The sequence below is a fragment of the Acartia tonsa genome, chromosome 13 (assembly GCF_053477335.1).
Source record: "Acartia tonsa isolate MP-2025a chromosome 13, ASM5347733v1, whole genome shotgun sequence".
Classification (NCBI taxonomy): Eukaryota; Metazoa; Arthropoda; class Copepoda; order Calanoida; family Acartiidae; genus Acartia; species Acartia tonsa.
In genome coordinates this window covers 18116747-18136323 of record NC_137272.1, presented here as the reverse complement: position 1 = coordinate 18136323, position 19577 = coordinate 18116747, and the positions used below count along the sequence as shown (strand labels likewise).

The window sequence follows — 19577 nt, the reverse complement described above, 5'->3', positions numbered from 1 at the left end:
TATTTAGGTTTCTTATATGACGTTTAAACTGTAGATGTTGATTACAAATTCAATGTCCAAAATTGATCCACTCTACTGTACATTGTTATAATTTAATATTTGATGTGGGTATAAACATTAGACATAGATGGTCAATCTGACCCCATTTTTTTCTTAAAAAGAAACCTTTGTTCACTTTTTGTTGTATATGAAATACAGCCCTATAGGCAACATTATTTGCAACTAAATTTTGCAATGATATAATTTTTAGAAAGATAACTTTATTATAAGAAATTAAATTATTTATAACTAACTTATTATATGTTGTGTCATACGCTTCACATTATATGATGGAAGAAATATTTTCTTCAAATATTTCACCCAAGGAAAGCTTTAACCTAAGATATTCAACAATTTATAGCTGATACATAATGTTAACAAAATTCCCTTGTGCTGTCTCTAGGTTATCTCTATTGTATAAATGAACGTACAAAAGAGGAGGAGAGAGAGAAGGAAATAGACAGAAAAGTGAGGGAGGGGGAGGGGGAAGAAATATAGAGAAAAATAGACAGATATTTATTGTTCACCCTTAGATGATGTAAATTTTTTGATAGACTTTTTTGAATTTAAGAAAAAGATAGAGAATGAGACAAAACCAAGTATCATATTTTATTAATATTGCTTATACAAGAAAGGTCATTCAAAATTATTTCACCAATATTAAGGTCAAGTGACAAAAATTTAAATTTCCACCTACTTCGCCCCCAGAGGGGGCAATAGTAGAAGGAAAATTCAAATTTTGACCAAAATTGTTGAAATAATTTTAATATCCTTTCTAGCATTCACAATATTACGAAAATATGATAAATAACTATTATAAAATTCTAATTTAAAAATCTTCATGATTTTAAATTGCTGTAAAAACGAGGATAATTATGCCGATAAGTAGCGCAGCAATAACAAGTTAAAAATATCAAAAGACTTGCATTAACATTAAATGGGATAAATATGCCATAACATGATAGAGACAAATGACGTACGGAAGGACCCTTGGTATAGAGTAGCTGCGCTACTAAATAAAAACTGAGAAAAAAAGTGGAAAACAGCTTTTAGCCTCCTTAATGGATTTGAGACGTGAGCAACATTAAATAAATTTTGCAAGAAAAAAAGATTCTCTCTCTCTCTCTTGTGTCCAGATAGATCTGGGGAGATTCCTACGATCCAACAGATAAAGCATAATCTAGAATGTTTTATTTAGCAATTAAACAATCTAAATCATTTTATTGAACATTAAAACTCATGGACAGAAAAGAAAGCATTTTGTCTGTCTTAAAATAAGAATTAAAATAAATAAAAAAAAATTAAATCTAAATTTGCTCATTAATAGAAACATACTTAAAGAGGGATAGAAAAAGATAAATACTTAAGAAAAAAGTTAAAGAGATTTTGATGGAACTCAACAGCAAAAAAGTTGTTTTCATATAAAAGGTCATTAAAAAGATGCCATTACGCCTTATGAATGCAAATTTTTAGGTAAAAAGATAAAAAATAACAAGGATTGGCAAGTTACAAACAGAAAGAATAAGAAAGGAGAGAAAGAAAAAAAGGAGAAAGATAGAGAAAGGGATTATAAAACTCATGCCGTGAAAGATTAAAAGCCAATCCTTGATTTCATAGCTGCCAAAATTAACATTAACAACATTAAAACCATGGTTGACATAATCATAAAAATAAATGGATGATACACTAAAAGCTAAAATGATGGATAATGCTTAAAATATTCTTGTACCATTGATTTTTTAGTTAACAAAACGCTAATTTAATAATCTGTAAAGTAAATATAAAAAGAGCCTATTAAAAGTACATTTTTCATCATATTTAATTGAAAGCCTAAACTTTTAACACTTCTAACTCATTTTTCTGACCATCAAATCAGTTTCTGTCAGGGATTTAAAGGATAGCTTTACCCCAAGTTAATTCCCTAAAAGAGATTTTTCTTCTTCTATTTCAATAGATCATCTAGAGAGCACAATTCAATACGCTAATGCCCAATATATAGTATTAGGTTAAGTAACATCCAGCAGACAACTAATCCTTTGATTTATTACAAAGTATAAAAATTCTTCCTTAAAAAATTGTTCTAAAGTTGAGGGATCTTTTTTTTCCCTGAAAGGTAACACTCACTTTGAAAACTGTGGGTAAAAAGTTTAAATGGTTTAACAAGTTTCCGAGAAAACCATCACAATCTTTTAAATTCTCACTAGATTTCAAATTAGATAGATAGACAGAAAGATAGATAATTGGTTGTTAGATAGATAGATGGATAGGAGATTTTTTTTTGTAAACTTGATGTCTTAGACATTTTTGATTATTTTTTTAAAATAAGATAAAAAGATAGAGAAAATAAGATAGATAGATAATTTTAATTTCCTAGAAGTGAATGAGCTACTTTATAATTCCCTCGCTGATCCAAATTTTCTCTAGGAATCTGGAAAAGGACCATTGTAGGCAAAGATTCCTTATATGCAGCTAAATTTTAAATAACATACTTTTACCATATAAATAAGTTTTAATTAGAAATACAAAAGATGGTGTCTGTATGTGTGTAGCAAAGAATCTCGCAAATTGCTGAATCGATATGGTTCTTCTATACAGTCAAGTTTCTCATAGGTTCATGGATGTTCATTTCTGGGGATTGTATCTTAACCCTCTCTTTTAATAACTAAATTTAAAATTGAGGGTCATTTTCCGAATCCACCCCATTTCCAGGCAAAAATCAAATATTTATTCTTTAAAAGAACACGGAAAAGGTTCTATTTGATGAAAAAATGTTATGTTGGCTAAACGGTGCGTTTGCACTTTTTTGCTGATTCACACCCTACCTGGATTTTTAGCATAATTGAGCTCTTTTGACTACTGCTTACAATTATTTATAAAATTATTTGTTTCAAATGTGTTTTTCTCATTTTTAGGTAAGTGTCTCCGATGGAATTTTAAGCTTAACCTAACATTTTGTTTTTGGTTTTGAAGATTGATTGTTGATAAATAGTGAAAATTACAGCATATTTTTACAGAAGTACATTTATTATATAATTTTACATGTAGAAATTACTTTGATAGATAGATTAAGTTCCTAGATACATCATAATTTCAAATATGGACAAAACCTTTGTGGGTCTAATTGAAACCTTGCATATGTAATCAAGTCTAAATATTTCTAAATTGCAATTATCCGTAGAAAATCCACAAAAATGTTTAGTTTGGCCATACACACACACACACACTCATATGCACGCGCACAGGCAACCGCAAAATGCCGCGCATCATATCGTGCAGAATGCCGGGGCGGATTGCACAGATTTTCGGTCGATTATCTGAATTTAATTGGGGCTATGGGCTGCTCAATTTGGTCGGGGGGATAATTCTCTATATCTTCATAAGGAAACTCAAGGAGGGTTCGCTTGAAAAAGGGGATGACTTGATTTGGGGGCCTTTAGGGCATAATTTTTCCAAAATTATGGGGGACAATTTTCACATCAAGGAGAATTTCACACTTTTGCCCAATTATCTACATACACACACACACACACACACACACATTTTTGTGGATTTTGATTATAACCCCCCTTTTTTGCTAAAATTGCTATTTTTGCCGCCGCTAATTTTATTATCTTTAGAAAAGAAAAACCTATTATACAAAGTAGTAAGGTTTTTTGGTTGTCCTTTTAGATCTTTCTTTCAACAAAGACCGCTTCTCAAGGCTCCTGAAATGGTTTCATGGTTTTTTATTTATATATTAAATACTTGGAGAAGTGTTAGTATCTCTAGGCTAAAGCGGAGCCGCTATTAAAAAAACTGTCATAATATAAATACCACCTACCAAAAACTGCTCAAAATCTACTTTTAAATATTTATGTAAATAACTCGTATAGATTACACATTTATAAAAAGCGGTAAAACTGTTTTTATGTCTCTTTATCTGTTACTTTAAGAAGCTTAATCTTGTGTCTCTTTGCATCTTTGACGTTCTTGTAAAATGACTAAAAATAAAGTCTATATAATAAGAGCAAATAAATCTTTGGCCATTTTTTTAAAGCTAAAAAATCATTATTGAAATATCTTATTTTCAGTAACATTTCGGTTAATATGTCAGCCAAGACCTTTTTTTATTGCCATATAATTCACAGTGTAATTTTGTTATTATTTTTTTTGGAATTGGGGGTTTTGTCTGGACACCTGTAAAGGGATGAATGGTTAGAATATCTGTGTAAATGCTGAATTTTAGACATTTATGTTTTCATGAGTAGAGAGAGGCACAATTGGTGCTCCCATATCTCAGCAAATAATAAAACTAACAGTCCCACTTTTTCATCAAAAAAAAAACTCTTTGAAAGTGCTGTTCATAATTTTTCATAGGGGGGAATTAGTTTTCTTTGTAAAACAATTCTCTTTGGGGGTACTGACCTAACCTTTTACTAAATGGCATAGAACCTGCCAAGGACTGATACAAATCTTTTGTGCAAGAATTTATAGGGATCTTACGGGACAAACAAAATCACAACTAACTACTTGAAGCAGACAAGACCATAACAGTTAATCAATGTATTTTTTTGTTGTTTTTCCAAAACACCTAAACATGATTTTAAAAGTGGCATATCTCACACTAAAATTTTGGACTTTCCTTTATTTAATTACACCTATAATAGAAATCTTAATCTAGCATCTTTGCAATAATCCTTTTTTTCGAAAGTAGACCACCCATACACCACCCTGCCCCTACCTCCTTCTTTAATTTAAAAAGCTTCCTCTAATTTAGTTTGAGTTGAAAAAAAATTATGATTATTTTTATTTCATCAAAATATGAACTTTTTTATCCAGTGTAGATTATGTACTTTTCTAAAAAAATATACAAAACTGTTTAGCATTTTATATAGGATTTTTTCTTAATGAATTATGCTTATAAACATTTTAATATTTAGATTTTTAAGTTTCTGTAATACAACCTAAAAGTTTATAATTTTACAGTAATTTAAGAATCATTATTAGAAATCTAAGATGCCTTTAAGAGGTATGTTTTATGCTTTTTTCCATATTTTCTGTAATACATGAACACAGATACTCTATAACAAACCTTCTAGTTTTAAGCTGCGGCTGTAAATGCCAAATGAAAATGTAAAGACTGGAAAATGACACTCCTATTTATAATTCTACCTGTTAGACTTGTAAATCATATTATATCGACCCCAAGATATGTGATTCATTGATGTTTTCAAAATGGTCGACAAAGCTAGTGTCAACTTGCACTGTTTTCTAGGGTTTATTTCGACTGATTGGCTTTATTAGAAAGCATTTGTTGTTGACATTATATTGATTTGCTATTCTTTGCCTATTTATTTCGACTTTATAAAAAGTCGTTATGACTGGTTTTAAGATAATGTAATGACATTACAACTACATACTTATGTTGAAAGATGATTAAAGTCCCTCCACAAATTATGACGTCATATGATAGAATAGCCAATGAGAGGCCAGTATACATTGTAATTGACCAATGGTAAAATTTATGCTGGCCTCTCATTGGTTATTCTATCGTATGACGTCATAATCTGTGGATGGACTTTAATCATATTCCTTATGTTGACATAATAACGACACAATTGTGTGGAATGGTAGTGTCAACATAAAACCTCTAGGTTTAACTAGGACTAAGATGATCTAAGGTGCCTGCATAACAATGCAGGACATCAAAAGTAAAATTTTTTAAAATAAACAAAAAAAAAATTTATAGCTAGATAAGATTTTATAAGATGTATCTTTTAGAAAATGTTAAGTTGGATTGTGCTGGGCTGGGAAGCTCCCCACATGGGCTAGAAACCTCTTGAATCTTTTAAAAATCTTCTAAAGTTTTGCGTATGTATTTTTAATCCAGTCTTATAGAAAAAATTACTTTCATGCTATTTTCTTCTAAAAATAAAAGTAATAGCAAATCATTACTAAAGTAATGAAAATTATAAAAAAAATGCAACTGTAAAAACTAAAATGTTGTATAATTTTTTGTATGTGTAGCCACAGTCATAGCTAGTCTTTCCTTCTTTCTCTTTACATCTTGTTTAAGGTTGGTGAACGAGGGTGGAATATTAATAAGGCATTCTCTCTCTCTCCCTCTCTCTCTCTCTCTCTCTCCTATACAACCATACCTTTACTTTTACCTATGTTAGGATGTTTTAAAAATAAATTAATAGATAATTTTCTTCTAAAAGCGAAAGGATGTTTGTCTGTCTCTCATTACGTCCATTAAAATCTCTAGATAAAGAATTCCATAATTAAAAAATGGTTTAACATTGGCCTCAGGCAGGTTTTATGCTATTTTGTCGGGGTTGGGTCAACCTCAACCCTCTTAAAAATATGGCCCTAGAAAAACTAACACTTATCTTTTTGCAAATGAAATTTATATTTGGGTTTGTGGGTATTACTTAGATGATAAGGGTGACTTCACTGATCTGAAAGATTTAATATTTTTGAACCCCCAAACTGTTGTACTTGTAAGTTTTTAAAAGTTGAATATTTTACCCTTCTTAAGCATATTGCATCATATATTCAAATTTTTTGCTGGCACAGCCACTCTATGATTTGAGTATGTCTGTTCGTTTGTCAGTACATCTGTCTGTTTATTAATAATTTTTTTTATTCAAAAAAAGAAAATATTCTATTATATTAAACTAAATAATCAAATTCAATTATTTGTAAATAACCTAACAATTTGTGCCTTATTGATGTTTATTGCTGCGCTACTTATAGATATTATTGTCCTTGAATTTTTTCTTTTAACATTTAATACAACAACTTAAAAATGAATGAAGGTAACAGTAAAGTAACTGGTTTATAATAATCTGATTCTTATATTTCAATGCTTTAAAAGATTTTAGATTTTTCTATCATTTATCTATCCATCTATCATTAAATCCATTAATCTGTCCATCTATTCGTAATTTATGTATATATATTAATTCACGATATAGTATACATATATAGGATACAAAAAAACTAATAATAGCCTTTTAAAAGAATTTATCTAATAATGCTAAAACCTGATACTGATATTTTTTGTTTAAATTCAATTTTAGCTACTTTTGCATAAGAGATAGAGAAAACAAGGATGACTACACCCATGCAACCAAAGCTCAACAAATAAGACAAAAAGACAAACTTACCTTATTTAGATGGTATAATAAAGATACTAGACCTATAGAATTTTGTCTTAATGTCCTAAGAATCATTTTTTCAAAAATCAAATCTACAAGATAGCTCAATTAATGTCCAAATAGCAAAAAAGTTAGCCTTTTTAAAATAATAGACGTACTGACATTATGATAATAACTGTAGATTTGCTACGCTTGAGATAGAATGTATTTATCAAGTTTATTAGCATTCAAGTAATTAGTCCCTAAGTAATTCATATCTTGATTTAGAGTAAGCGAGTAATTAAACAAGGATAGTCATTTGCAAAGCAAATTTTCTTCTTTTTTTGATTAATAATATTTGACAGATAGATAGATGGAAAGAAAAAGAGATAGATAGACAGGGAGATATATAGATTGATAGAAAGAAAGATAGATACACAGATAGATAGATTGATAGACAAATATCTAGTGGGACAGGAAGAAAGATAGTCAGACAAATAGAAAGATAGATAGACAAATCAATTAGACATAGATATGTTGATAAATAAAAATATAGACAATTGACAAAGTAATGCCTAAATAGGTAGTAAGCGACTTTTCGAGCAGCTTCAAGGCGAAAAAACAAACAGCCGTCTTTTGGCTTTTTAGGCTTAGTGCAGTTTTTCTAATTCATGCTGTTAAAAACTGGTTACCCAAACTGATAACAGAAAAAAGAAAGAGAAAGAGAGAGAGAGAGAGAGAGAGAGAGAGAGAGAGAGAGAGAGAGAGAGAGAGAGAGAGAGAGAGAGAGAGAGAGAGAGAGAGAGAGAGAGAGAGAGAAAGAGAAAGAGAGAGAGAGAGAGAGAGAGAGAGAGAGAGAGAGAGAGAGAGAGAGAGAGAGAGAGAGAGCAACACACTTCGCCTTATTTTTTGTCACTACTTCGTACGTGAGGTGTCTTATCGCTACAGGCATCTAGGGATAGGAAAATGGACGATAAATCAATCCACTCCTCATTTCATTTCATTCCCCTCATTTCATTGCTTATTTTTATGGTTTAAGTAAAGAATGTGGTGTGGAATAATTTTTATTGCTATTATCCTTTCCTTTCTTGCTTATCAATGCTTCGAACAAGAACAATTATTAGCTAAAGTAGCGCAGCAAACTAATAATAATTCAAAAAGAACATTTAATTGTTATACAGCATAATTTATCCCTATAAAGATAAACCTATCTATACAGTAGTCTTACCTATGATATACCTATACCTAAGCTTTCTAAAAAAATAGATATTTTTTTTAACAGATAAACGATTGAATGAGTTTAAACTATTATGTAATAAGATGTTAAAAAAACTACTTTTGATATAACTATAAAAAAAATTAAATAAAAATATTTTTTTTTCTTGAAGTAACTTATTTTCAAAACTTTATACAAATATTTTTTAACTAAATGACGTTTTATTATTGATTTAGATTTTAAAAAAAGCTAGGTAAGAAGTAATTAATTTAAAACAGGTCTTTTTTTAATTGTATAGGTTTTTTGGTTATGCAATATTATAAAAATAATAATCTTTTTTTTTCAATTGGCTTTTATGGAAAAATCAACTAAAATGCAAATGTTTTGCTGACATCCAATTGTTGGTTGTCGATTTAATTAAAGTAATCAAGGCTGACATATTGTCGATAAGATTCTAATGCCAATTAGAAAACAGTCTTTGTTGACATAATAAAAGCAACAAATTTAAACATGTATAATAAAAGTTTTAAACATAAAAGCCTTGCTTAATGAAGGCACTAAACTACGGTTGAAACCTTTTTTGATTAAATCAATGCCTTTTTTGCTGTACTGATACTAGTGGTTTGTAATGTAGAGGGCTTAAAACCTCTTTCAAAATTTAGAGTGTTTTTTTATCTTCGTTATAATGTAATTATTATATTGCAAGTTCGATAATATATAAGCCATTACCACTTTTTTTAATGCAACGTTGATGAAATTGAAAAAATCAATAGCATATCATCAACATGTTGATAAATTGTAAACTATGAGCAACGACCATTTTAATTTATCTATCTAAGTTAATATTGATCTATTAAACTAACTAACATTTTCGCTGACCGAAGAAACTAAGTGTCGTTCCTTTATATGAGGTCGATTTTTAATCATGAAGTGTTACCATATTATAAAACTAGCGGGTTCGCCACTAGAGGCGTCTAGGGGCGATTTCTAGGGAAGGGTGGTGGTACACTCCCCATAAATTGTTATAAACCTTCCCGGGACCTATGAGAAGCTAATATGTTGAGGAGAACCCGATCGGTTCAGCGATTAGCAAGATCCTTCGGTACAAACAAACAAACAGACAGACAGACATCGTTTTACTTTGTATTATAGATATGATTGATAAAAGACTGTAAAATCTGGCAAATTAACCCCTACAGTCGACAGGAAACATTCATCTTAATAGGTTTTCTAAAGTTATTTTATTTAATCTTTAGCTTATTAAATAAATATTAAACTTTAAATTTTAAATATTATTTAAAACTGATGTAACTTTGATTTTATCTTACAAGCTATATGGCTATTTTGGTGTTCTCATTATGATATTAAATTTTTATAATAGCAAATTTGAATAAAAACAAAAGTACATGTTGATTGAAATCAATGGAAGAAAAGTTTGGGCACAATTAGTTTGTACAGCCCAATCAAGTCTTAATAAAACTTGGGCACCAGAAAATTTACAGTCCAATGTACTCTCTATCACTATCTGTTACTTTAGTTATATTGAATACATTGAAGTAACACTTTTAGCTGGTATATGGCTAGTGTGTGTTTTTTTTTCATGGATTGAGAGAACATTCCTTATTAATGAACTTACTTCAATTTCTTTATAATATCTACTAAAGGCAAAACCTTACACATAAGACTGGGGGAAGATTAATTTCTTGTTCATTGTCTTATCCTTGAATTCCTGATGATTTCTCCATACAAACATAGCAACACATTACCAAAAGACTCACCAATGCTTTGCTTATGCTGTTGTTATACATTTTCTCTCTATTTTGTGTTTTTGCAGATTAATATATCTAAAACGGCTGGACTAATTGTCTAAGGATTTTGGGAAAGCAATATTTTTTTACTGGTTAGGTTCTAGGCTATATTTCTTGAAGATATGAGCCCCCCCCCCCCTTCTACAAAATATCAAAGTCCCCTTGAAAGTTAATCCTATTATACCCCATAACTTTTTTGGGGCTTGGGGCGCAGCTGCTAAATTATGGTTGCTGTTTAACTGGTTGGTAGAAGAAGTTTTAGAATGGCATATTTTATTGCCATAATTCAAATAAGAATAAGAGAGCCTTACATCCTACAAGGCTTGCTAAGTTACTTCACTCTAAAAAAATCCATGAATTTTTGAAAACTTTTTACAGATTTTATAATTTTATTCTTTGAATATATATGTTATAAATCAGTATATATAATTTCCCCAATTTTAATACTTTAAAGTTTGATATATTAGTTATTTATTTTGTTCTATTATAATACTTTTTTACAGTATATATAACCAACTTTCATTTGTACAAGTATTTGAATATTTAAAAGAAGTATCTTAAATCTTTAGACAACAGTCGATCTATGCTGTGTTATTTCTAAAATACTTCTCCTTTAGAAATAAATTTCGAATTTAAAATAAATCTTTAAAACCTTTACTAAATTAACATAAAAAGAAAAGTAACTTGAGGATAAAACGTGGTATTTAACTATTTTTTCTGTTAAAATACATAAATTTACATATAATTATTTGCCATTGTTTCCAAATTTTACAAAAAAATCCGCAAAGATCAATAAAATTTCACATGACGATTAAAGTTTAAAAGATTTTTCAATAAGAAATTTAAAAAACTAAATTTGATTTAAAACAAAGATGACAACATACATTGAAACAAAGCTTAGCAAAACAGACAATACAGACGGACGGTTGTTATAACTAGAGAAAAGCTTTGCTTTGAAAAATCAATATGATAATTGGTTCCGATGTAGGAAAAAGAACGATTAAGAATTTTTTTATCCCTTAATATATTATTATATTAATTTTTTTGTATTTTCCCTATTTCTTGCTGATAATAGATTTCTTCTTGGACGTCTCATTTCTTAATATTTCTGACAAGGATATAGCACAGAGGAAAAACTGTTTTGTGTTCAATTTTTATAAACGTCGACATAACACTTTTTTTGTAAAATCTTTTGATTTGCGAAAAATTCTTATAACTCTAAAAAAAATATAACCACATTTCCCTAAAAGGTCAGTTGAGACCACTTATATCAAATTTATTGACATGGCATCAAATGTCAGCTTTATACTTCTTGGTCTATTAGGGTTGGCAAAATTTATTTTCCCATAGGGGATTATTAAACAATAAATGCGCTAAATTCCCCATAAATTGCAGTCAACGTCACCCCCCCCCCCCCTCCCCATAACCCTTAATCTTTAAAAAGCGTTGTTTCTCATTTTCCCCCTTCTTTTTATTATTAATCTCTTCTTTAGCAGATGTGGATAAAAAAGCTAAATAAGAGCATAAAAAAGTATATATAATATGAAATGGTCCCTTTTATATAGGTAGCATATCTACTCTATAACTATAGTTTTTACGTCGTGCATCAGTAAGTCATTAATTCCCTTTTTGGGTAGGGCAATTTTAAAATGTTAAAACAAAACCCAAGGCATTAGTACAATGAAGATTTCATAATGTTTTTGCTACACGGCTTATGGACAAAATTATACTTGTTTATGTATAAAAATAAATCTATGAGAAGGGGAATTTTATCAAATGACTTTTGGTCATATTTTTGGTGCATTAGCTTACTATCAAATTTGGGGGATTTATTTACTATTTAATGTAATTAATTTGGAAAATAATATAACATAGATAGATATTTTTATAAAAAAAATAATATAAACTTTTAAAAAGACAGTATTTAATTTTTTCTCTTTTTTTTCAGGTTGGAATTTGTGCTTTAATGCTGAGGGTTTAGAGAAATTAAATGGAGTATCAGGTATGTACACTATACACTGTACAGCTAACCATTAGTGACATACGGACAGACAAACAATAATCATTGAAAAGCATAAAAAATATTAAGATTTGAAATAAACAAGAACAATCATTTGCATAAAAAGGAATATGCAAACCAAATTATTAAAAAAAACCAGTAAACTTTAATATTGTCAAGTGAAAGCAAAGCTTTTTGAGCAAATTAATAGATAGATATGATATTGAATTATCTAAAGAGCCATTGCTTGCCTAGCGATATATGTAAACAGCAACGGTCGAGGACGGTCAGCTGATCGGACATAACTAAGTTATAGAGTAGTTACACTAAACACAAAAAAACCGAACATATGTGCAGAAATATTTTTGTTTCTCGTCATTAAGTTTAATATCATTCAATTAAGCAACAAATACTTTAAGCATAATATTTTTATGGCAGAAAGCAGGGATGAGGGATAGGACAATGGTCGATAAATAAAACACACCCACAAGTTTATAACAAATATTTAAAGTCCAGTGTCTTTTCCCTATTTGGCAAAAATTGACTTTATGTAAATAAAAATATTTCTTCTTTATTGTCTAATCCCTGTATTAACTTTGTCCCACATACACTATCTATCCATCAATCCCTGGGGGAAAAACACCCCGCGGGCAATTGCGGCTAATTACTCCCGCATTTCTGCATGCAATATTATGATTTGTCCGCAGTCGGATGGAAAAATGTTCCAAACTCCAACCCCTTCAATTTTTTAACTCTACACGCCCTGGAATCTAACCCCGCCCATTTTTCATTAATTTTCTTATCATTTTTCACAATTTTAATCAAGCAAAAAATATTTAGATTATTTTTGTTTTGATATATTAATGAAATGTATTAATTTATTATGCAAAAATTAACATAAGATTATTTAAACAGTTTAAACTTATTTCTATAAATTTTAACTTAAGTAGATTTTTTTTCTTTGCTTAATCTACCTTTTTTCTATTTATCTAACTTAATTATTTTTATTTTCATATCTCTCTTTTATTTTATCCATCAATCTATCTATCTATTTATATTATAACTGGATCCAATATTTATCTATCTATCTATCGTATAATTTTCTTTCTCTCTATCACTTTCTCTCCCTTTCTTTCTCTTTTTCTTTCTTTAGAGAGGGGCTTGACTTGTAGCCAAACGCTTTCTGAATACTAAATACTTTGCAGCTATACCCAGGCATTTAGGGATAAGTAGATAATACCCGCAGGGGTTTGACCTCCCTGTAAGGGCTAGCAATGAGTTTTAAAAAAACAAAGGGGTGTTGATTAATGAAAATTTGAAACTTTACCAAAAACTTAAATTTGTTTGTTTATCTATCTATTCCTGTATTACTCATACACACATACACACACATACACACACACACACATATACACACACAAACCAACACTAAATTTTGTGTAGATTGCACTACATATATATATAGTATATACTCTCTTATAGCTGCTCTAACACTATAAGTTCATGAAAACTTTATAAATTAGAAAAAAAAGAAAATCGACATTTTTCATTATTTTAGATAGATGGATACATGAGTAGATAGATAGATAGCTTTGTGGTTGTGTGGTTTATATCCACTTTAAATGTATGTTGATAGTTGTGACACTATGAAGCATGTTATCAAACAATCAAGTCAACCTATCATTACTCAAAAACAGGAATTTTTTGTCAACCCAATGAATAAAGCTGACTCTTTAAGTAGCTAAATTACTATAATATTAAGGCATTTCAGAACGCAAGGATCTAAAAAGATAAGACAATGGCAGTAAAATGTTGTACATTCCCAATAATTATAAACAAATTACCCCTTATGTAGATAAAATAGTTGAAACGTTTGAACACTCAACTTAATTAACCAGCAAATCAAAATTTACTAAAGTCTCCAAAGTTGTTAAGCCAACAAATAAGAAAACGTTATCATAAAACTTTAGGGACAAATACAGTATCTTCGATATTGCTTTAGTAAGCAGTGTCTCTAGCGTAGCCTATCCCACACACTGTATTTTGGTTTACTATTCTTTTTCATTTTTAACTATTATTGTTGAGTTGATAATAGACATATTTTTCTAAATCAAAAGCTATCTTTCTAATACTAAATACCGAAAAAAATATGTTTTACGAGGATGGTAAAAAAATTGTTGGGTTTATTTAGTAAACTACATGGTTTTACACTATAATCATCTTAGTGGAGCTATTAAAATTAGAGGAAAAATTCCGGGAAAGATCAATAGCCTTTGAATTAATAATCTACTTCTAAAAATCTTTAAAATATAAACTTACTGACAAGGGCTGTTTTTATTTCTCCCAGAATGGATTCATTTTCTTAAGTAATAACAATTATAGCATGTATTTTTACAATAAAACAGTATTTCTTTCATATATTTATGCCTCTAATATTTTGTTGTTAAAAATTACTACACACCCTTATACTTATAATCAAGTATAATTAGTGTCAACTATCTATCTATCCCTCCCTCTATCCATCTATCTATCTATCCATCCATCCATCTATTTATCTATAATCAGTGTCAAAGCTTGTTTGCAAAAATAAAAGAGACGTGCAAATCACTTTGTCATTTTTTTTGCAGTACCGCTGCTAATAAAGAATTTACTTTGTCCGTAAAGTTTTAAAAAAAAACAGTTTAAAGCAGAATAAAGTATACATGTTTGTTATTAATATCTTGATATTAATGTTCTAAACGTTCTAAAAAATCAGCCATGTGATGTCATAAAAATAAGGAATTATTCATTCCTTTTTAAGGGTATTTTCCCCACTTCTCTCATCTCCCCTATTTTTATGACGTCACATGGCTAAGCTTTGAAACACTTTGAAAAGTTACGTTCTAAACAAAATAATTTTGCAATAAAGAGGTTATTTCTTACTGAAAATTTTAGTAAAAATATTCTAAAGATGCGCTTTAAAGTTTTTGCACACTATGGTCCTTGTCAAAATTAGCAACAATGCAAAGTGCGCTTTTTTCGCACATAAATGGGGTCTAAATAAAGAGATAAAATTAGGCGCGCGACACATTCATCCCACATCAAATTTACAAAATGCGCAAAAAAAATTTTAAATGCGCCTTATTTTTAAGATAAATTGATGGATAAATTTAATTTGATGCATTCTACATAAGACTATTTTTTCTGTTTTCAAGGAATTATATGTATATAAATCCCTGTTTTTTTCGTTAAAATAAAAGAATTTTCAGGCTACTTTCAGTAGATAAACTAAAACCCAAGTTATAGAACATCTTCGCCATTAAAGAATATATAATTTTCAAAGTCAAAATAGGTTACCAAGAAATTTGATGTAAAAATTTTGATGAAAATATAAAAATTCAAAATATTGATCTGAAGAAAATCAATAAAATTATCAGTTTCATATCTATCCATCCGACTTGCATGGTTTTATGTTCTTTTAGGGCTTCACTTTTAAGTAGCGCAGCTACTCTTTACACATAGATTTAAATCCGACTGTACGTAAAAATATAACAACTTACAGACTTGTGTTCTTAAGTCTTTTAAACTGTATTAAGTTATATTATTCTTTTTTTCCATCGAAAATTGCGTTAAGTTATCTATTATTGTTTCACTTCAAAGCGATTCTAAATAATATCGCATATTAAAAATGTAACATTTTCGCGCCTTTGCACAAGGGGTGATTTTTCCACATTTTTTGTTGGTATCGACCCTGTGACCTCATGTTCAATACCCTCCACCATATTTGTACATTTGCAAGCAGAAAAAAATCTTCCTAGATTCTCGATCACAATTAAACATGCATGGATAAAAAAAATGCTTAAGATTTTTTTCAACATCAACTTTTTACAGCAAATTTTACTGACTCTTAATTTGTTTTATATTTTTTTCTTCATATTAAAATATCCTTTCGTAGTTATTATATGTTTATTTTATTGATTTTATTAAAGAAAATATCAGACTAATCAAGAGCCAACTATTTAGAAAATAAAAGCTTTTTGTCCCTCAATGATAAACTGTGTAAAAACATGAAAATCAAAAAATTTTAAGCACAACATTACCAAAAAAATTGGTACAATTAAAAGCAAAATAATTTTTGCTGTTCAACACACGCCTTCACGTCCCAGTTGATCGTAGAGGCAATACGTTGACATCAAATTTTAGGTGTTTATGTCGATTATATGGAAATTGTAGCAAACGTCAATGAAAAAATTATTTCAAATAATGACATTAAAAATCTTCGCATTATGTCGATAGATTACAAACACTTACATTTAACATGGAAAATTGCTGATTTCAATTAAGGTCAAAGATTGACTATCTATCTATCTATCTAGCTATCTAATTACTATCTATCTATGTCTATCTAAAATGAAGAAAAACAAATAAAGTTTCATTTCATTAAGCAATGATGGATAATTGAGGGATGATTAACTTCTAAATATTGATTTGATTTTAATTGTTAATGATTTAGTGAAAATTATATTATTGCTAAAGGGGAGAAAAGTTGCAAAACAGCGGATAAATTATTTTAAAATAAAAAAGTTGTTTTGTATAAAGTAAGCAGTTTCAAATTTTAAAATCATCACTCAAAGATGTTTATGATTAAATATTTTTTTTTCTGAAAATATGTTTTCTTCATTTTAAAGAAACACTGTGTGTTATTGATGAAATTTTATTATGATCGATTTAACCAAATCCTAATATTTAATATCTTCTAAATATCTTTTAATTTCTTACTAAAATCTTTTGGTTAGAGCCATTTAATAAAAAAAGATAGTTAAATCTTAAGGAAGATGTATACAAATCTAAAAAAAATATTATAATGATATATGATTCAATATTTAAGATAGGTATACTACTATCCCATATATACCTTTCTATTGGCATAGGGTAAACTATTATAATAAATATACCTACCTAACTTTGATATTATTTTACCTAAAAACTTACCCTTTAACTTTTAAGGTGTATCAAATTGTCTAACATTAGAAATACAAACATCACATATTTAACCATTATCACCCGGGGGGGGGGCGTGTAGGTGAAAAATTCCACGGGGAAGAGGGAGGGGGTGTCAAAGGCTAAGCGTCCCCCCGAGAAAGGAGAACCCTGGGTTACAATTTGCCCCCCTCCTAGGGTGTAAGATATTTGGAATCTTTAGTCCACCACAGGTGGGTTACACGCACAAAACTGCTAAAAAAATTGGCCAAAATTTGCATATCACTTATTTTGCCATTTTAGTAATTGCCATCTAGTTGACGTTAACCCATGCAATGAAATGTATGTCAATAACAAATCTATAGTATAGATGTATATACAGATAACTACCTCCCACCCTTTTTTAATGTCCTTTTTTGTCTGCTGGCATATTGTTTTCTGCTACTTGGCTGTGTAAATATTCCCGTTACCATTGGTTGATTTTCAAAGACCCAATTGAGAGTCGGAACAAGGGATATAGGGAGATACAGTTGTTTAACCTTTTTTTCCCTCTAGTGTTTTACTCTAATATGCCAATAACATAATAATAAAAGTTCAACACAGAAATATTGACAGTTTTTCATAAACATATCCCTGTAGGAGATAATGAAATCCATGGAGTGGGTTATGCAATACATCAATATTTCGACATATCAATCAGGGATATAGCACCCTAGGATAAACCAAACCTGCCCCCCTATTTTTCGGCAAATAAAAATGAGCAATATTTATTACTTTTTGGCTGACTGAAATATTGAAGTTTAGTATCAAACTATTATATCGAAATTATGGCACTTGCTGAACCTAGGTGGTTATAGCTAGTAATATATTGTTGACTACCCTATAAATGCGAACCATATCGGTTCAGAAGTTAGCGAGATCCTTATGTACAGACAGACATACATCCTGTTACTATAGTATAATTATTGATATGACTTCTTTACATTATTAGAAGTATCCTATATTTCTAAAAGTTTTCCAATGAAATGATGGCTATGGTCTTATGTTGCTTTAATAACAGCATAATTATTCCTTTATCCAATAAAATTAAAATCCTTCCCCGGCCCATGTTTTTAACCCTAGTTAGGAGGGCTATTGAGAAGGATTTAACCCTGTTAGTTATGGGCATTATAATCATAGGCTATTAAACCCCAGGGCTTTCCCTCCAGTATCTATCTATCTATTTATCCTATCCATCTATCTATCTATCCATTTCGATATATATCTATAAATTCATTTTTATATGGATATATACATTTTTTGTCTATTTAGTAAAGTATCTAACTGTCTATCTATCTATTTAACTATCAATCTATCTTACTATCCATCTATCTATCTATCTATTTATCCATATGCAAATGAAATGCAAAATTGCAACAGAAGAGAATGATAGATTGAATAAAAAACAGGGACTAAATGTTCCTTAAAAGCGCACAAATAACGAGCATAAAACAGTTAAAAAAGTAATCTTATATGTACATATTAATAATCAATAAAAATTTGATATTTAAAGTTTAAGGTATTAGGCGTTGTGCGATCTGTCTTAAATATCTTTGAGTAACAAAAGTACAGTACGGACATAAACTAGTTAAAGAATAGTTTCGCTACTAAAATAAAAGAGGTCACGTGAACATTTTGAATGGATATAAATTAGCCTCTGAATCAATGAATTGTCGAATTATTGTTCTTGCTATAAGGCCAATTTTTACCATCTAGTAAATATAAAAAAAACGATATTTTTTTGCCTTCAGCTTTTCTTGCAGTCAAAAAGAATCATTACAAGATTACAAGATATTTTATTGATGAAAAGTTTTTTTGTTAGTTTAAAAGAGCACTTTTTGAAATAAATGAATTGATGTTTGAATTGAATTTTATCGACAAGCACGGGAAATAAAATAAATGGTCTAAAATGAGAATTTGATATTAGAGCATTTTTAGAGTGTTCTATCATTCGCGTAGTAGAAATAGTTAGAGTACTGTATGCTTTGGCCTTTGAAGAGGCCCAACTTGATAATTAATACATGAAAGATAAAGAATATACAATTAAAAAGTTGTTTGTCTGTAAGGCTAACCATGAGATTGATTAAATAGAATTACAATTTCAGAAAATAGTCTAAAATATATCTATTAGATGATCCTTTTTATATATTTTACATATTTGATTTTTATGTGAATTACTTTATGTATTTTCTTTATGGTTTTACTCAAAACATAAAAAGTATATCTAAAAACTCGCGACTGCGTCCCTAACATCTCATGGCTCTGTATTAAAAGAGGAAGAAAGGGACTAGACCAATAGCTTAACAATAAAATTTTAAATCCTCAAATGAAATAGCATAAAACCACCCAAGGGCCTAAGTTAAGCTTACTTGAAATAGAGAACTCTATCAATTCAG

General features: G+C 29.4%; 1 protein-coding gene across 3 annotated transcripts in view; it reads left to right on the top strand.

Annotated features, from left to right (window-relative positions):
- The window catches only part of LOC145334880 (silk gland factor 3-like), a 63985-nt gene that overhangs the window by 22982 nt on the left and 21426 nt on the right, over positions 1-19577 (top strand). For all 3 annotated transcript variants that reach the window (XM_080180493.1, XM_080180492.1, XM_080180491.1), the window contains exon 4: positions 12133-12186. In XM_080180493.1, the coding sequence (XP_080036619.1) occupies positions 12133-12186 (54 nt within the window). The remainder of the gene's footprint in view (positions 1-12132; positions 12187-19577) is intronic.